Source organism: Pocillopora damicornis, chromosome 6 (assembly GCF_964200805.1).
Source record: "Pocillopora damicornis chromosome 6, jaPocDami1.2, whole genome shotgun sequence".
Taxonomy (NCBI): domain Eukaryota; kingdom Metazoa; phylum Cnidaria; class Anthozoa; order Scleractinia; family Pocilloporidae; genus Pocillopora; species Pocillopora damicornis.
Window position 1 is genome coordinate 13,832,490 of NC_142675.1, and position 18,530 is coordinate 13,851,019.

The window sequence follows — 18,530 nt, forward strand, 5'->3', positions numbered from 1 at the left end:
AAACAATGACCGCGGCCGAAACGAGTGGAATTGCACGCGATTTTGGCATGTCGTAGGTGAAAATGTCGTGCGCGTGTAAATTGTCCTAAGTCATGTCGTAAGCCTGTCGTAAGCTTGTCGCATGCGACAAAGTCGTACCGTGTAAATAGGCCTTAATAGGTTCAAAAATGAAGTGCAATTTTTCTCGGAAAGTTTTATAAACTTAGAAGCCCCTAGTTTGAAAACAGGTGAGGAAAATGGCATGTTTAAATTTGATGTAAAATAGGATCAGGATTTTGAAAACCAGACAGCCCACCCCTAGCAGAGGGTCCCCGATAGGTTTTTCGGGATCCGGGATCGGGCTTATTTAAAGGCCGGGAGTTTTAAAGTAAGAGGGGAACGAGATGCGGGATTGTTATCATGAACGGGACTCGGGAATCGGCGATTTTGAGGAGCGCGATTCTGGAAACACACTTAAACAAACCGAGAACAGGGATGTCGGTTGACGAGAATTTATGAAGAAATTGATCTTCTCGTGATCAGTCCACGAAAAGCACCAGGCCAACAGGCTCTCAAGCATTCGGTAGGTGGTCAGGCTGTTCGGCGACATTCTTGAGTTAGTGCGCGGCAATTTAAGTTATATCAGACGCGAAGTTGCTAATTTACCAAAAATCCTCAATGGCCCAAAGGGTAACAAGGTATGTAAGACTGCTGCGTCAGTTGAAATGCTTAATGGCCTCGAAAACCCTCATGGTGTTAGATTACCCAAGAAACTTTGTAAATGCAGCAAAAGATGGCTTAAAGAGGACAGCCCGTTGGGTGGTGTACTATTTTTCAAATCCAAATTCTTGGTATCCTGTACTTGGACGTGCCATGATCCTGTCGGCCATACCAGCAATTCAACCGTTACCACCTCTACAGGTGACAGTACAGAGCATACAGAAGATAAGGGACTGGGCGTAAACATTTGTTGCAGCAGTGGGTCAGCGCTCTGTCAGACAGGAAACAACGATGGCAATAGCTGGAACTTCCCCTTTATACCTCTATAAGAGAGGAATTCAGCCGAACAAACCAGTCAGCCTCGAACGCTCTGACTTCAAGGAGCAACAAGAAAACAGCGGGAAACAAGACGAAAAGGAAGATGGACTATTAGAGTACGATTCCCCGTGTGATGATGGTGACAATCCATCTTTGGAACAAGACACTGATTTTCACCTGGGAAGATGAAAATCAGCTTCGTGAGAAGTATTCGCTTCAACAGCAGTGTAATGGCTGGCACGCCTTTACCACCGGACATTAATTCGCTGTAACTTTGATTCTTGTTGAACCGCAACAATGACATAACTGTTTGTCCGTTAGGGACGTGATCTTTTAGGTTCCACCCAGAACCGCATTTTAGTTGGTTTTCTTGCTTTGAGCTAACGATAAAACGTGCCTATCGGAAGAGCGCCTTTTTGCCCTCCTTATCTCGAAGTTCGTTTTGGTTAAACTCTTACAAGCGGGACTGTTATGTAAGTGCCTTTGTTCCTTTCTTGGTGCTTGTCTAAATATCTAGTATTTTGGTAGTTTCGCCTAGTTTTTACATGTTTCTTTATCGCTCGTTTTCGCCACCTTGTAACACGTGGCCTACGTTGTTCACGCTTCGTTAGAACGCTATACGTTTTTCCCACTTGGTTATTAGTTTTTGTTAGAGTTCGTTTTCAAGCGGTTTTTTTTTATCCTTTTTAGAATTTAGCTCACCTTCTTCCTTATAATTTTCATATTTCAGTTTACGATAAGTACTTGGTTACCTTGACTACGTTAAATAAAACCATTCAAAGCTTCTGCGCAAAATATATCCTCGCTTCATAGTGTGTATTGCTTTGCTTGTGTCGGCCGCTACAAGCAGAATTTTGTTCAATTAAGTTTTCTTTATCTCCCTTGTTATGAAACCATGGGATTGCCGTCATCTTTTGTGTTTTATGCACTTGTTGACATTGTTATTCGTCCGACCTATCTGTACTAATATGTTTGTCCGTGATCGAAGTTTAACGGAAGAAGTCGTTATCGTGACTTGCGTACGTTATTCGTACAAAGCTTTGAAAACTTCTAAAATAAACAGTATCATTATTTTGATGAAAAGAGATGAACTTACGCCTTACGGTGACCATAGACTTCAACGGATCAATGCTGGTTGAGAAAATCATCACCTACCGAAAAGGCCCTCCTAAGTTTAGGAAATGGACTTAGACAAAATTGTATGATCGGGATCGGGATTGACCAGTATAACTGTCGGGGTTACGGGATTGAGAAAAAATTTTAGTCGGGATTGCGGGATTGAAGAGACCTTCCTAGCAAGTATTCTAGTGGCTTTTATTAGAACCAGTCCAGTTCTACCTTTCCTGGTGGGTGCTGCTCTCCGAAAACTTAATGCTATCAAGCTTACATGACAGCTCTTAATAAACTCTACTTCTATGTTGTGGAACAGGCTTTCATTTCAACATCTGTTAAAATTTTTCTTTCTTATTCGTTGATTTCTCTATCACTTGATTCCTACAAATCAAAGCATGACTCAAAAAATAACCGAAATAAACAAATAAACAAATTTATTTCAAATCAGTTTTTTTAGTTCTAATACTCATTTACCACCATTTAAAGTTCCGAACAACCAACCGTTAAAATAAGATTAGAAGAAATGAAAAAAAAACCCTAAGAATTAACTCAGACACTCAGCTGTGGGATGATTTCTAGCGATGTCATCTCTCGTTCTAATAATCAATCAATAAATAATGGTCATATATAACTACAATTTTGATATAATTCAAAGCAGAAATTTTACTAACTTTAACTTATTGCTTCAAATGAACAATTTTGACCTTATTTAATTGCACTGAATATCATCAACAAGTCCAAGGGAACTGTTAAAAGCCACAAAAATTCTAAAGTAAAAAATGCTAACTACACTACGAATACATTTTATAAATTAAAGTAACACACTAACAAATTACAATAACCAAGAATATTGTTACTGAATAGGGCTCCAAAATGATACCAAAATTTATCTATGATTACAAAAGCTACTTCTAATTTTGTAAGCATTATGTCACTGTCAACCATATAAAACCTACTGTCTATAGATGTGATGTAACAAAACCAGGGCCAGCCAGATTAAGCTGCACTCTTTTAACCAATCAGAACTTCACCAGTGTTTAATAGTAATTAGTTAAATTACATACAACCCTAATCTTGAAAAAGACAGGTGAGTGAGGATGAGGCAGGGCTATAAATAAAATTTGCTTCAGGAAAATTTGCAGGTAAAGACCAAGTTGAACTTAATCAATTCCCATGCAAACTTAACAAAAGTATAGTGGAGCCTCCACTCAAGGCACACAAACTTTGCCGCCAAAAATGTTCATATAAGCTTTGTATTTGTTATCTTCGTTGAAGAAAACATCTGTCCAAGGGAAAAGGGACACTATTTGTGGACCTCAAAGCCTGTTCAAGCCTGTTCTTAGCCTTCATTCAAGGGAAACTAAAAACCATAAAATGCTCACTTTATCCAACACAACCTTTTTCTTTGACCACCAATATAATGAACTTGTACAAGTAAGAGTTCACTGAAAACTACCCCAGAAATTTAAGTTAATCACAGTTTTATAAATACTCACATCATTTATCCGCTTGAATAAATGATTTCTGTGGATTTCCATCCAGGATAATAAAATTTTATTTTTGCAATGAGGTAATCATTAACCCACACCAAACCACTTATTACTCAGGACACACTTGTGTTTGTCTCCAGGATGTCTCCTAACATTAGTGTGAAACATAACAGAACATCACAATGTGTCAGTTGGATACTGGAACAAAAAAAAATGAAATAGAAAAATATAAACTTTTAAAATCTAAATTACCAGATCTGGCTTAATTTATTAAATTAAATATCATCTGCTCAAGTTTTAACCTCAATGCTTTATTACTGTAGCAACACCTACACTACCTATAACGTGAATTTAATCCTTTCTATCATCCTCCATTTCATGTGATCACTAAACCACCAGTATTTGGTGCTACAAGTTCTCCAGTGCAATCCTCTTGAGAATCTCTGTTTCTAACATCTTCAAGAGGTTGGGCTTCCATTTCAACATAACGCTGTTGCCAGGACTGTCTCCATCCCACTCTGGTGATGTGATACACAGCTCGTGCCAAGAAAACAGCTCCAATGATCACAAAATAGCTCCCATAAATGACAAACTGGGAAGATGAAAGATTTCATTTCACTTTCTGGTCATTGTTTGCAGTAATTAAAACACAAGTTTAACAGAGTACTAACAGAGTATAAGCATTCCCCAGATGCTTAAATTATTTTTCAGGGTTCTCAACCCTTCACTTTCTAGTGGTCAGTGTGAAATGCAGACTGCAGACTGAAGACTGGGGGCAAAATGCAGACTGAGGGCAAAATACAGACTGAAGACTACAGACCAAGGTAAAATGCAGACTCACTTCTTTAGTTGAAATTTATGAACATTTCTGGTTACTCTAAATGATTAAACTTAATTTAAGTAACTTGAGACTTCTACTTGCTCTTAATTTGTTTCAATTTAAGGAAGACTCTGCCATTTTTCCAGAGAATTAAAATACCTCAGAGGAAAACTGAATTTTCTGAGCATTCCTTTTCCAACAAGAAGTTCCACATAGGTTAAGTTGACCATGATAGTGGCAGATTTACCTCAGGTTTATACTGAAGTGAAACACCTCACAGAATAAGAAAGGCTAACATCAGGGGATATTGTTGGGAAGTTTTTAATTAGACTCTTATCTTGCACCCACAAATTTGCATTAAATTAAAAAAATTTGCATGCCTAACTTTACAGCACAAAACAAAGGTATGGGAAACAGCCTGGTTTCTAATGTCCAAATAATTGAAATTGCTGCTGTGTGATGAGAGTCTATCACCACTACTTTCAAGGCCAAACAAAATATACATGAGCTACATGTATGTTAAAGCTACCTAATGTTGCTCAGCAGAACTGTTTATTCCTTAACAAGGGAAATATCTTTAGCTGGCTGTGTACTATATATTCAAACACTCACATTTCCTGTTCTTACCTTAAAACAATATGTCAATGCCAAAACCATCTGAGGAAGTGAAGTTTGAAACATCAATTACCATGAAGATTATTGCCAGCCTCTCTTGAATTATGCAACCTCAATCCAGCTCACTTTTAAAGTTTTTGCTGAGAAGCAGGTTTTTTTAAGAACAAAGTCTGCATTTTACCCCTGGTCTACAGTCTTCAGTCTGCATTTTACCCTTAGTCTGCATTTTACCCCCAGTCTGCAGTCTGCACCTTACACTGACCACACTTTCTAGTTTGACAGACACTCTTGTAATTTCTAACTAACATAATAAATGCATGAATACCTGTTCGATAACTGAAAGCTTTAGGTCTGGTCCATCCACCACAACTGCTGTCAGGATTGTTGACACCAGCAGTGCAGCAAACATATTTATTCCAAACACCAAGGCAAATCTTGACATTTCCACATGCTTAGCAATCTGCAAACTTAAAATAGAAACTAAAGATAAATCATGATATCCACAGTGTAGTGAACATCAGGAAGTTCACACAGTATTTGTCCTTGTAAATTGTAGTGTGAATAAATTGTTGCAAAATGTTAAGGCAGTATATTTTTCTAAAGAAACTGTGGTGCTACATTGGTGTGTGTGTGGGGGGGGGGGAGGGGGGTGGGTGGGTGTTACAAGATGATTTGATGTTATCAACTGAGTTGATGATGTACATAATAGCCATCATACCAGTTTCTAAAGCTGATGTTTCAAGTGTTAGTCCTTAGTCAGAGTGTACGAGGAAGGGCTAATACTGAAAATATCAGCTTTACAAACTCCTTACATGGCCAATTTTCATCATAAACTCAGTTGATAAAACCAAATTATCTTGTTGCAAAATATATCTATTTGACCCTATTAAGGTACAGCTTTGTGACTCAAATTAAATGACAAAATGCTACAACATTGCTTAAAAAGATACCACATTTTTGTTTTTGGGGCATTTTGACGTCATCACTATATCTATTACAGAATAAACATACCACAACATGAATCTTGTAGATGAATGACTTTTCTTTAATACAGGATATTTGAGAGGAATTCATTTTTGGCTCTAATTTTGACTTCAGGAAATAAAACTATGTCATGTACTAATTATTTTAATTCCTTTTTGAAAAAAAGAACAGTTACCTTGCTATTGTTATCAGGAAAGTATATGCTGTGCGAAATAGGACATACATAAGATAGGCCAACCAGATATTGCTGGTATGTGCACTTTGGAACAAAAAGAATGCATCAGCTACAGACACCACTCCCAGGCACAACTCTCCAAATATGGACCAGTTAATTTTCACATGTGCTAATGCTATAGCCACCAATGACCCAGTCAAGTGTGAGATTGCAGTAACCCCACCATTGTAAATTTTGTGGTTATGAGATGGGTAGATAATCTCCCATAAATTCTGTACGTAATTTTCAACTTGGAACTCCCCGCCAGTAGCAAAGGCCCACCAGAGAGACCACCGCAGCAATTCTTTGTCAGAGTAGCACAGCTTAAAATCACGAAACATGGTAATCATCGTTCGCTTCCAGGATGATATACAACCGTTTCGTTGTTCTTCGATGAGATAGTCAGATTCTGTCGTAGTGATAAAAACGTTTCCAGAAGCTTTTGGTAGCAGGAGTGTTAGAATACAAGAGATTGAAACACTGCCAAGAGAGATGTAATTAAGAACCAGATAGTCAGTCACTTTGAACGTTATTAGAAGCTGTCCAACAACTCCTGAGATCAATCTTCCCAACAGGACTGCCGCCCTGGTATAACTGGTCACGATCTTGTAATGATCTCTGTCAACTACCGCATAAATATAAGAATAGTAAGCTACTTCAGCTCCAGTAGCTACTCCATAGACGAACTGCATGAACTGCATCGCTAAGACTCCACCGGCCCAAATCAAAAGGATTCTCGTGGCCAAATAAGCCAGCCCCTCGATTGTAATTACGGGTTTGTATCTCAGCAGATCTGTGACTAAAAACACTACTAACAGAGTTAAAAGGTAAGAGTAGGTCCATACGGGGTAGATTTTTTCCAGATCCTCTTCGGTCATATTCTTTTGCGCTTTTAAGTATGGAGTTAGAAAAGGCTCTGATGGTTTCATTTCTTTGAAAAAGCCATAGGAACAGAGAAGCAAAGTAGCTTTGATCCAAAACTCCATCGTGGTGCTCGAGGATGCGACACGTGATGGCGAAAAAAAAAAAAACACAGGAAGTGAGCGAGCACCGAACTACCTAGGGAGGGGAGGCAAAGTGGAATGAAGAGGAAATCGCCTTGACACATCTCAAGTAGGCTACATTTAACCCATTCCATTTTTTTTCCGTTTTCAACTTTTGCTTTCTAGAATACCAACGAAGCTTTTGCTTCAATGAAATAAGGTGAACGCATTTCAATTTCCCCTTCCAACCCTTGTTAGATCGAATCATACTGAACACAAAGAAAGATGGCGGGTAATTGTACACTGTTTATAGAAGACCAACACTACTGCGTAAGTATCGATCTTTCCGTTTCATTTGAAGTCAGTAAGGTAAGTAATTTCTCTTCTCTATCTATGGTGTTTTACAGAAAATTATCGCCATTGTCAAGCAGACGGTCGCTTCTTTTTCTTTGGTTGCCAGGTGGGAACTGACCAAACATGGTCCTCTTAATGATATTGTGAAATGTTTAAGAAACGTTGTAAATTACAGAGCAGAAATGGCTCCATATCTCCCCCTTTTTTCTTTATATGGAAACATACCATATTACTCTTACATCCTAAATTCTATCGAAGTTTTGAAAGCATGTCGATTCATTACATATTTCCTGATCAATGAAGCTCGTTCTATAGGTTCGTATGTAATTACTTAATATTATGTTCAAATTTTAAGATGTTTGCGTAGGCTAGATTTTCCTCAGCGTATCGGTTTTAAACTTGAATTTACGATCGCTCTAACAAGTTCAAAGTGATGTTTTGCGTATATTGACGTACAGGTGGAAGATTAAAAAAATCAGAGGATTCGATCGACCAATAACAGTGGTAATTGTGAAGAAGAGCTCCCCAAAAAACCTGTCGGCCGACTGTTGGTCAACTGTCGGTCGACAGTCGGCCGACAGTTGGTCGTCTGTCGGCTGACAGTTGGTCGTCTGTCGGCTGACAGTTGGCCGACTGTCGGCCGTTTGTCGGCCGACAGTTGGGGTAATGTGTCGGTAACCTGTCGGTAGCTTGTCGGTAAAACGTTAACACAAACCTTAATGTTTTCTCTCGGTTTTCGCTTGATACAACATCCAACATGTGTAATACATTGACAAGAATAGCCTTTCATAGATTTGGTGGCTCCTAAAGGAGCCGTTTTGTGAGTGGTGAAACATACAAGATACTTCACTCGTAGAATCGTGCCTCAAACTTCATTGGCAACAGTTGCCCCTCTCTCCTCATGTTGCTCATGACCGGGATGTAGCGCCGAAGTCTTTTGCGACAGACAACCTCCAGATCTCGCACCGATTTAACTTCTTGGTTGCGGAGGACAAGGTCCAGTTCCCTCGAGTCTACCTTTTTCGGTTCTGCTATCGCCACGAAGTCTCGTAGTGTGCTCTGAGGACAGCCTGCAAGACAGAAGGCACAGGCCATGCTGCATCTGTTCTCTTTCATCGTCTGGAGAACCTGGTCATATCGTTCGTGTATGTTGGCCAGGCTGTGGGTGCTGACGCGAATGTCTGGTGTTGCTGTTGTGATGAGGGTGGGTCTTCTTATGGCGCAGTCTTCTTATGGCGCAGGTTGGTTTCTGTGTCGCACTTCCGCTCGGAGTTGTGCGATGACAAGGTTGGCTAGCTCTTCAGCCTCTTTCTCACGTTCCTCTAGCAATGTCGTCAGCTCCTGGTTCTGACCCACTCTTTTGTAGTCCTTTTGTAGTGACTCATACTTTTTCTTTAGATCGTCGTGCGACGTATCTGCAGGCTGTTGACTTTGATGTCTTTTTTCTTTTCTGAGGCGGGTGTTCATTACACGAACATTGCCTACTGTCGCCGTTGCAGACGCCACCTATTCTCACAGTGAAAAATAGAGTGGTCGCCGCCGCACACTGTGCACTTTAAGATTCTCTGAGACATGTTGTTGTTTGCGAACTATTACGTCGTAATGATAATAACTTTTTTAACTAAAGGCTTTTCATACGCTATCATCGGATCAAGTCCGTCGATTGGTAAGTAGGTGAAGTCTGTCGAGTCATACATCACCATTACGGATTGTTATGTCACGTTAACTGTTCGTTTTTAACGCAATTTTTCTTTTTTCTTAACCTGTCGGTAACCTGTTAGTTAGCTGTCGGTAGACTGTCGGTAACCTGTCGGTCAACTGTCGGCCGACAGTTGACCAACAGGTTTTTTTGGGAGCTCTTCTTCACAATTACCATAACAGCTTACTAGATCTTACCTGTGATACTGTTAAACTGTTTTCATTCAAATCTGTCTGAGCTTTAACCTATCAAGTAATTTGTTATTATATATTTGAGGTATGAATTTATTTCATGATGTAAAATTTAATGATCTGTTATCATTTGCAGCCTCTTCATAATATTTGTTATATGGCTTTTCAGAAAGTACAAGTATTTTGTGCAGGTAGAAGATCCTCATTTTACATATAACCATTGAAAATAATTGATGATGTCAAAAACCACATTACTGAACATCAATGACTCACAAACTACTCTGTTGACTGGGAATCTGCACAATGCCTTACTTACAGCACTAACTACTTTCCATGGTTTACTCTGGAAAGCTGGCTTACCAGCATAGAACAGACTCCACTCAACAGGTGACCACTACTGCTGGCACCATTCAAATGACTTATTCGTGACATAAACATGCAAATCAATGGAACAGAACAAGCTAACTTTACTGATGAATTGAAACTGACCAAACATGATTTACTTCTGCTACTTGAGTCATACATCCAATTAAATCACAGCTAAACTGACCAGTCAGTATACACAAACTGAACCTAGTAAATTTGACTGACAATAACAACTCACTTGACTCTGATGATGACTTCCACTCAGGTAATTGAAATGTTAGTGACTACTACCGACAACAATTCTGCACAGGACTGATGACCTGATCTGATGATCTGATCTGCACAATCATATAAAAATATTTAATGAAAACATTAACTTACTAAACTTTAGGTTTTAATCAACTAGTCTCTTACTACCACACAATTTTAAAAAAAAAAATGTGGTGGTCCAGTGGGCTTAGTCAGTAATTCAAATGTGGCTGAACGCAGAGCTAATAGTATGACAGTAAGCACTTCCAAGAACAGAATATACAGAATGTTAAATTATGTAACAATATTATTTATAACAGAACGTGTGAATTTGTCTAATCAAATTCAATTGCGTGAGTGTGCTTCATACTCCTATTGTGCACGCTCATGATGTCAGCAAACAAATCTCTTGAGAAAAAAATTTCTTCGTGATTTTTTACTTTGGGATTTTACTATTAAACAACTGGTTAAGACTTCGTTGGCAATTTGAGCTAAACATGGAAAGTTGTCAGCAAGCTGATGAGGAAGAAATGTTTTCCTGAAACAAAATTATCAATGCGCTGAAGCATAGCAGAAGGAATATTAACCCTTTTACAACATTTAAACTATCGGTTGAAAATGTTATTAAACAATTGGTTCATACATCAGCTGTGCGTTCATTGAGATATAAAGCACTTGGGAAGTTTGGAGAGCATGCAAGAAGCTAGAGTTGCTCAAGGTGTAGCCTCGATCAACTCTTATGCATCCTTCGAGCTCTCCAAACTTCCTGCACGCTTTATATCTTGATGAATGCACACTGATGTATTAACTAATTGTTTACTGTAAATGACTGTGAATATATGATAATCACATATGTGAACTGCGGATTAAGAAATGAATATAACAGTGATCTTTGCAGTGATGAACACTAGTTATGCATTAGTGAAAATAAGGTCTGAAAAAAAATTCAGGCCTTTATGGGATTTTAACCCATGACCCCTGTGATACAGGTGCAGTGCTTGACCAACTGAGCTAACCAGCCAACTGGGAACTGGTCCTTATTTGGTGGAGCACTGCACTGGTATCACAGTGGTCATGGTTTAAAATTTGGAACGGGCTTGAATTGCTTTTTCAGGCCTTATTTTTACTACTGCTTATAATAAGTAGTGTTCATAACTACGAACTTAAGTTTTCTTTCATGTTCAATGTTATGTGTCCTCACCACTTACTTGTGGTTCATGTCAACAGAGACTTATTTTGGCTCTTACTTCTGCTGCTTGTCTTGACAGTATAAGCTATCTACTGGTAAGTGTCCTGCTTGAAGCTCCTTTTAAGTCTAACAGAGATGTATTATAGATATACTGACAGATAAACATACCTTTTGCTTGTGGTGAGTGAAGCACTTCTCACTTTAATTAATCTATTTTGTTTTTAAATGAAGTAAAGCCAAAGACTGTTGATTGAGCACTTTTTTTGAAGTAAAATATTACACATTACCAAAGAGTTGTAAACTTGATAATGTACTTTACAACTCCAGACAGGTGTTCCTCCAGATGACAACACTTTATGTGACTTTCAGGCCTGGCTTCTTTCGTTTACAAGTATGTTGACTGTTTCAAGTTGAGAGATAGCATTTATTTGTAGTTCAGTTCATTTTAATATTCTATTGTGGCAACCTTATGCTGTAATTATGATATTTAACAATCAATCAACAAGTTCAAGCAAACACTTTTGCTGTTCATCTCAAATATTTATTTAAGAGCGATACTATCATATTAGATGGCCTTCTGATGACTTTCTGTTCAGTGAAAACTTCACAAAAAATGCTGGCTACATCCCCTGTGTCCATTATCTCATAAAAAAAACCCAGCTGAGCATTTATCAAAACACCTGAAAACCTCTTGGGCCTGAAAATGATCTAGTAACCCACTTAAAAAGGCACCCACAAATATAAGGCCTAAGTAGCAGTAATTATTTCTCCTTGTGAACTTTGAAGGAACTCCTTATCTCCCCAAACCTTTTTCCAGGTGATTTGATCTGAAATAAAATGGCAGTCATCAGGGCTGTTCTGAATTAAACTATACAGCTAAGATGATACGTGGCGGGAACATTAATACTGATTATGGAACAAAACAACATTTTGAAAGGTGGTGAGAGAATTCCTTATTGTCAGTGGCTTTTTTCTGGGACAAAAAAGTGGGACTCAGGGTACCAGTCTCCTCTAAGCATGGAGGTGGGGTCAAGGATATATTTATGTATTCAAGAATATGTTTTCATAGCTGGCAGTAAAACCAGAAAAAAACAATGAAAAATTCAAGTGAGAATACAGGGCTTTTGGCAACTTTCAGAAACACTCTGTGGGACCTGAGAAAATCACCTGAAATATGGTATCAAAAAGTTTTTGGCCTGAGAAGTTTTTATGTCTTTTGAGAAATGCATGCCTCAAGTTTTTATTTGTTAATGTAGTACATTTTCTTTTCCCATGCTTGCTGTAATTAAATTTTAAATCTCTCTTAATAGTTTTTTTCATTTATCACCATCTTACTGATCATAAAGGAAATTATACAAGGAATGTGAAATAGATTTGGTCTGTATTTTGTAGGTTTCTCTGTCCTTCTGTGGGTTTGCTGCATCACCTTTAACTTATACTGGAATGCTATAAAAGAAGTCAAAACAGATAAATTTGAAAAGTTAGTCTGATTTTTTTTTTTGAGTAATACTGCAAGTCTTAAAACTTAGAAGATTATGTTTTGATTCAACAGGTTGTGTAGTGAACAATCTGACTAAATTGTAAGACATGTAAGCAAAGCTCAAAACTACAATCCAATTGTCCTTACAGTGTGCAGTTTATTTCTCTTGTGCCTGATTGGTTTTTTTCCAAGGAGTATAATAAGATCCCTTAATTGTTTCTGGCTTCCCATTTTTGTGAGTGAGTAATGTTTATTAGTAACATTTAAGCCTGGTTGACATGTGTGACGTGAATGCAAATGCAAATGTAAGCAAGTTCATATATCCAATGTGAATGCAAGGAAAGTGAGATACACAAGCATAGTGTAAGTATTTTTCCAAGATGGCTGATGACGACAAAGCTTTTTTGTTGCAAAGTTTGCTGCAGTATGTTTTATCATTTGTTTTTGTTTACAGAGCTCTGAGGAGAAATTTTACTTGTACACTGTTTACTAAACTGTTCAAGAGGCACTGTATTCCTACATCAATGTCTTTGCTGTATATGTGTACATTCTTTCGTAAAACATACTGTCTTTTAAGCCCACTTCTTTGGCCACATCTTTCCAAGCAAGACTTGTCTTTGATTTGTCTTTCAATTCTGGGAAACTTTTGTCAAAACAAGTTTTATTTTTGAAATAAAAGGCATAAGTTTCTAAAGAAACTGTCGTGCTGCATTGGTGGGAGAGTGTAGCAGGTAATTTAGTGTTAACAACTTGGTTAAAAATGTAAATTGGCCTTTGTAAAGAGTAAAAAAGCTGATGTTTCAAGTGTTAGCCCTTCGTCAGAGCAATTTTTCTGACAAAGTACTAACACTCAACCTAGTTGTTAACACTAAGTTACTACTTTTGAAATGGTGGAAAACATTCTTGCCATCTCTTTCTGAACTGTTCAATGGTGTCATAGAACCGATAGAGCCTGTGCTTTTCATCTTGCATTTGTGTTGCCCTACTTCACACATGTGGGAAGCAAATGCAAGCACAAGAAAGTGGAATTTTTTTAATCCTCTATGCCTTTTAAGTACCAGTAATCAGGGTAGTTTCTACTTCACCTAGAACCTTTTAAGGAGCTTCTAATGGGTCTGTACAAAAAAAATTTTCATTCCATGCTCTGATATACATTAATTAGATGAGAAAACACATGGTACATATTTTTTTTTGCAGATATTATCACCTTATCTCATGGGGAATCCCCTTTGTAGTGGCCTGCTTACCTCTGATCAATGACCATTATGGACCTGCAGGGGCCTGGTGGTGAGTATTTACATTGTAGATTATGCAATTCGCAAAATGAATGAACAAGAAAAAAGTTTTGGCCTCATGTTATCATTGTTGTAGGTATTGAATGTTACTTTTTGCAGCTATGGTTCATGTTAGTTTGATTTTATTCAGGTGCATCTTATGATGTTATATTAAGGTATACTAATCAATAGCTTTCTGTTAAATTCAGGGAAAAACAGAATTGGAAACATAGCCATACTAATTAAAAAAATTAAAAAATTTCTTAGATTGTTATTGGTTAAAAAACTTCTATTTTCACTAATTCTCTTACCAAGTTGTAATGAACAGTTTGTTATCAAATGGTTCAATAAACCAATTACATTCAAAGTGGTAGTTTAAATCAACCAATCACAACCTTGGTTTCAACTTGGTCTGTAATCATACCTGTGATAAACAAATTGGGCTCCCACTGCTTGTTTGTCCGATTTATTATAATTTGTATGATTACAGACCAAATGGGCTCCACTCAGTCCTATTACCATTACTTATTCTGTTGTTTTCCTTTCCACAAACTTGCATGTTAATAATTAAAAGGAGGAAGGGAAATATAAGTGATGAATAAAGTAGCTAGTGTTGGAAGAATATGAAGCTGTGTTAAAACACAAAATTAGCTACTCAATTTTAAAGAGCAGCATTTTTTTTCCAGTTGGATTTCAAAACAAAGTGACAACAGCGTAGCATGGAGATTCGCCACGTAAGTGAATGAAGTTATCAGTATGGCCTATTTGCTCTATATGTTTTTTTGGTAGCAAGATTTGAGTCATTATGGTCAGAGTTATGGCACATATGTTAAAGTTTGGTAAATTAAAATATCATTTTACTCAAGGTATGATAGGGTGATTTTTGTACAGTAAAGGGTTAAATCTAGTGAGTGGTTACCATGTGTTGTTTAATCTAAATTGAAGGGAATTCTCACTCAAGTACCTTTGTAATTAAATATTTCTACAGAAATGAATGTTATATTGAACTGAACGTGGCTGTAAATATTCTTTTGTAACAGTTGCTTATAATCAAAAATGCTTTGTGCTTCTAATTCACAGATATTATATTCCTGTGTATCTCTGTATCATTGGACTTTTTGTTGTTTATTCTTACATCTTCATAACAATTAGGAGACAGGTCAGTTTTTTTACATGTCTTTGATCTCACAGACGATTGATTGAGTATTAATAGAACACTGAATCAATAAAATGGAACTGGAACTCATTACATGTCATTTTTTGGTCAGAGATATAACATCTTGTAATCTAGGAAGGAAAATGGAAATGCTGCCCCACTTTTTGTCCTTCATGGCCATCTTCATAGCTGTTTCATTGCACATGGCTTTTGTAAATGAGAATTTTGTTCACCTTTTTCTCCCCTATTTAACTTAACTGTGAGTAAATTTCACTTCAAGTGAGTGTCTGAGCTGTATTTCAACTGGCAGATAAAATGTTGGGAGGGTACATACAATGCTGAAGCTGACAGAAGCAAAGTAAGTCTATTGAAACATTTTATCCGTATAATTTTTTGCATCTTTGCATAGAGACCCAGTTATCTTTTGCTTGACTCATTCATTTTGAGTTTTTCTCATTTTAGGATACAGCTGGGCTAGTGACAGCACAAACAAAACTTACCTGTTTTAACTTAAATTGTGTTTATTTGTTAGGAGCTGATGAAACAGGACATTAGGCCACTGATGTGGTACCCTGTAGTTTATCTTTTGACAACAATATGTCCTCTCATAGACAGGTTGGTGCAGCTAGTTGTAGTGATATAGTCTTTGTAGAACTTGCCATGCAGATAATAAAATATGTTTACTTTTGTATAGTTCAAGGTTTTTGTCTGCAAGATACACTTTGCAGAACAACTTTGGAAAACTAACAGAGGATCAGTGTAACCCAATAATATCAGTGAGAAACTAAGCCATATACTTTTTTGGGCTAATAAATTTTAGGCTCTCTCTTTTCCAATGTACTATTTCAATATTTAAAGAAGAGACAGTTATTTCCTTGAAATAAATAGCAGATTTACATGTGTATGGTGATAATTAACTTGTGACTACATAATAAGAAAAGGACAGATTTTTATTGAAACGTGACTGCTTTTTTCATTGGATGGAGTGCTACATTCTGTTTACTTGGAATGGCTGGCTCAGCGACAAAGAAGCTGTAGGCATGTTCATTGTCAATGCATACTTGTTTGCAGAATTCAGAATGCAGCAAGCCCCCAACCCAATTTCACATTGCTGCTGCTTCAAGTACTGTCTAGTCCCCTGGTTGGTAAGTGGAATGCTAGGATCTTGAAGAAAGAATGGGAAAATTTTTTAAAGTTACCTCAAGTAATCTCTGTGATATCCTGTTTGTAGGAGTCAAGTTCTCAAACAGAGTCATAGTTTTCTGAATCTTTAGCCTACTGATTGTCAAATGACCAAAAGTGGTTTATGATGCTGATAATGGTTATAATTTGGATGCTTAAGCATATTAATGGTGACAGATTATAAGTGACACAGTTTTTAATTAAGTTTTAAGTTTACTTTGCAAAGTTAAAGAGAGCATTTTTGTATAGGGGAAAGAATTCTTAAGGGAATTTAGTGATGTATGGATTACATGTTGTTGTGGCATAAGTAATACAAGCATTTCAACTTACAAGCTTATTTTGTTTAGGAATGTTAAATGCAATTGTCTTTGGTATGGATAAGGAAACATTGAGCAGGCTGAACTGCATCCAAATGAAGGTATGAATCACCCCTTTGTTGTAATTTAATATTTCCTAGAGTTGAATAACATTGTTGTTTTTGTATTTTAGGTTGCTTTGATACAACACACAGCAGCTAAGAAGCCTCTTGTTCGGGAGTATCCTGTTGGAGAAACAAATGAAGTCAGACCCAATGATGATTCATCCTGGTCCTCAGCTACATCAACAGAATCCCCATATCCACCCTCTCCCACACCAGTTGCTGCACCACCTCCTCCCTTAGATGAGCAGGTAGCAACCTAAGATGAAACAGGCTGCTGCTGTGTAATGTAATGTTCTATACTAAAATGGCCTGCTTTGTTGTAAAATTTAATTTTGGAAATCACGGTAGAATAAGTATTTCAGACATGTGCAACTCAACACCTTGAATTATGTAAGTACACCAGTCAGCATTTCAAGTGTTCGTTTGTTTGAGTATTTTTCTCTATGTACTGTGGAAGGACCACAAACACAACATTTGGCCTTTGCTGATTTTGACCACAAACCTACCTTATAATTGAAAGTTAAGAATTATTGCCCCTGGTAAAAGTTTCCCATCTACCGATCTTCGTTACCTGCCTTTCAGTTGATAACTATCATCGTTTGACTTCTCGAACAGTCCATGTTCTGTTGTTTCCGTTGTGTTTTTCACTGGGGAGATTAACGTGGTATATGTTTTGTGAGTGAATAGATCCTTCCATGTAAATCGGTTCACTGTAAACATAGCAAGAAATGTAAATACAAGCTATATTAAGGTTGTAATAATTATAATATATTGCCACTAGCACAACAGGAATAATTCAAGCATACTGTCCTATTCACTGAACAAACTCTTCCACATTCTTATCAAATTTGATCCGCCCTACAACCCCTCCCAGCTTGCAAAATAACTGTCATCCACGTGCTATTTTTGTTCTTTATTAAAACCGTGAAACGTGTTAGAGCTCTTTTCATTGTCTAAAGTGATTACTGACAAGCAGGTAGTTGTCAGTAAGAGCGAATATGAAATCAGAATGAAAGTGTTCAACAAAAAGGTTCCTGTGCTGTAATTCATATTTCTTACCAGTTCTATTTGCAGTGAGGAAATTCAGTCGATTCCCGATTACTTAAGCTTCAAGGGAAAGTGGCAAGGGAGTAAGTTATCAGGAACTGAAAAAGAAAAGAAAAGAATGGAATTTGGGAAAATACGATGGCATCTGCATTTTGATCACATTTAGTTACAAAGCACTACGCGAATATGAAAATGATACATTGAAGAGCGGGAAGGAAAAAAGGTGTGCAAAATGTGCAGTGGTCGTGTATCCCGGACGCACCTTGCCTTTCCACTATCTGTCATCATCTAAGTTTAGATTTGATTTCATAAAGGTGCGTGATGAATACTTCTAAACTAGGGAAACTTAAACAGTTTGGTGTTAAGCCAAAAAAAGGCCAAATCACACATATGCTCTAGGCAAACTTAACATTTTACACATTAGCCTTGTTTGTTTTACTTGTCAAGGTCTTGTGAGATACTGTTCAAGTTATCGAGTGTATACTCTTACAGAGAATTACCTGAACTGGAAGCAAAAGAGGGGTATATGTTAGCGTAAGGTTCGAGTTATGGACGGTTCGAGAAACCTGCAGAGTGGGCGAATGTTCGAGTTCCCATTTGCGAAATTGCAATTGATATTATACGGGGATTCAGGGAAAATCGGTTTTGTTTCGAGACTTAGGAGTTAGTAGGAGGTTCGAGTTGGC

At 37.5% G+C, this 18,530-nt stretch overlaps 2 protein-coding genes and 1 pseudogene across 3 annotated transcripts; 1 reads left to right on the forward strand and 2 right to left on the reverse strand.

Annotated features, from left to right (window-relative positions):
• Positions 1-2,547: 2,547 nt before the first annotated feature.
• On the reverse strand, positions 2,548-7,255 carry LOC113672394 (thiamine transporter 2). Its single transcript, XM_027188678.2, has 3 exons — positions 6,215-7,255; positions 5,381-5,522; positions 2,548-4,212 (listed from the first exon to the last, which is right to left on the reverse strand). Exons 1-3 carry the CDS (start codon positions 7,237-7,239, stop codon positions 3,997-3,999), a joined length of 1,383 nt encoding a protein of 460 aa, XP_027044479.2. The 5' UTR covers positions 7,240-7,255; the 3' UTR covers positions 2,548-3,996.
• LOC113672395 (cyclic AMP receptor-like protein A) lies at positions 7,196-17,731 on the forward strand. 2 transcript variants are annotated; one of them, XM_027188679.2, is made up of 15 exons: positions 7,196-7,366; positions 7,495-7,566; positions 7,644-7,696; positions 9,617-9,671; positions 11,323-11,379; positions 11,612-11,675; positions 12,677-12,764; positions 13,962-14,051; positions 14,725-14,772; positions 15,119-15,197; positions 15,505-15,552; positions 15,727-15,809; positions 16,266-16,339; positions 16,724-16,794; positions 16,866-17,731. In XM_027188679.2, exons 2-15 carry the CDS (start codon positions 7,522-7,524, stop codon positions 17,055-17,057), a joined length of 1,047 nt encoding a protein of 348 aa, XP_027044480.2. In that variant the 5' UTR covers positions 7,196-7,366; positions 7,495-7,521; the 3' UTR covers positions 17,058-17,731. The 2 variants fall into 2 exon arrangements, with proteins under 2 accessions (XP_027044480.2, XP_089064758.1); XM_089208632.1 differs by having other exon boundaries at positions 7,295-7,566.
• On the reverse strand, positions 8,437-9,164 carry LOC113672397 (uncharacterized; annotated as a pseudogene).
• Positions 17,732-18,530: the final 799 nt, after the last annotated feature.

Coding starts and splice junctions, on each gene's coding strand:
- LOC113672394 (XM_027188678.2), bottom strand. CDS start 7,239: ATGGAGTTTTGGATCAAAGCTACTTTGCTTCTCTGTTCCTATGGCTTT. Junction 5,523..6,214: donor TTCCTGATAACAATAGCAAG/GTAACTGTTCTT, acceptor TTCTATTTTAAG/TTTGCAGATTGCTAAGCATG. Junction 4,213..5,380: donor AGCTTTCAGTTATCGAACAG/GTATTCATGCAT, acceptor TCATCTTCCCAG/TTTGTCATTTATGGGAGCTA.
- LOC113672395 (XM_027188679.2), top strand. CDS start 7,522: ATGGCGGGTAATTGTACACTGTTTATAGAAGACCAACACTACTGC. Junction 15,198..15,504: donor TCATAACAATTAGGAGACAG/GTCAGTTTTTTT, acceptor TTCAACTGGCAG/ATAAAATGTTGGGAGGGTAC. Junction 16,795..16,865: donor TGAACTGCATCCAAATGAAG/GTATGAATCACC, acceptor TTTGTATTTTAG/GTTGCTTTGATACAACACAC.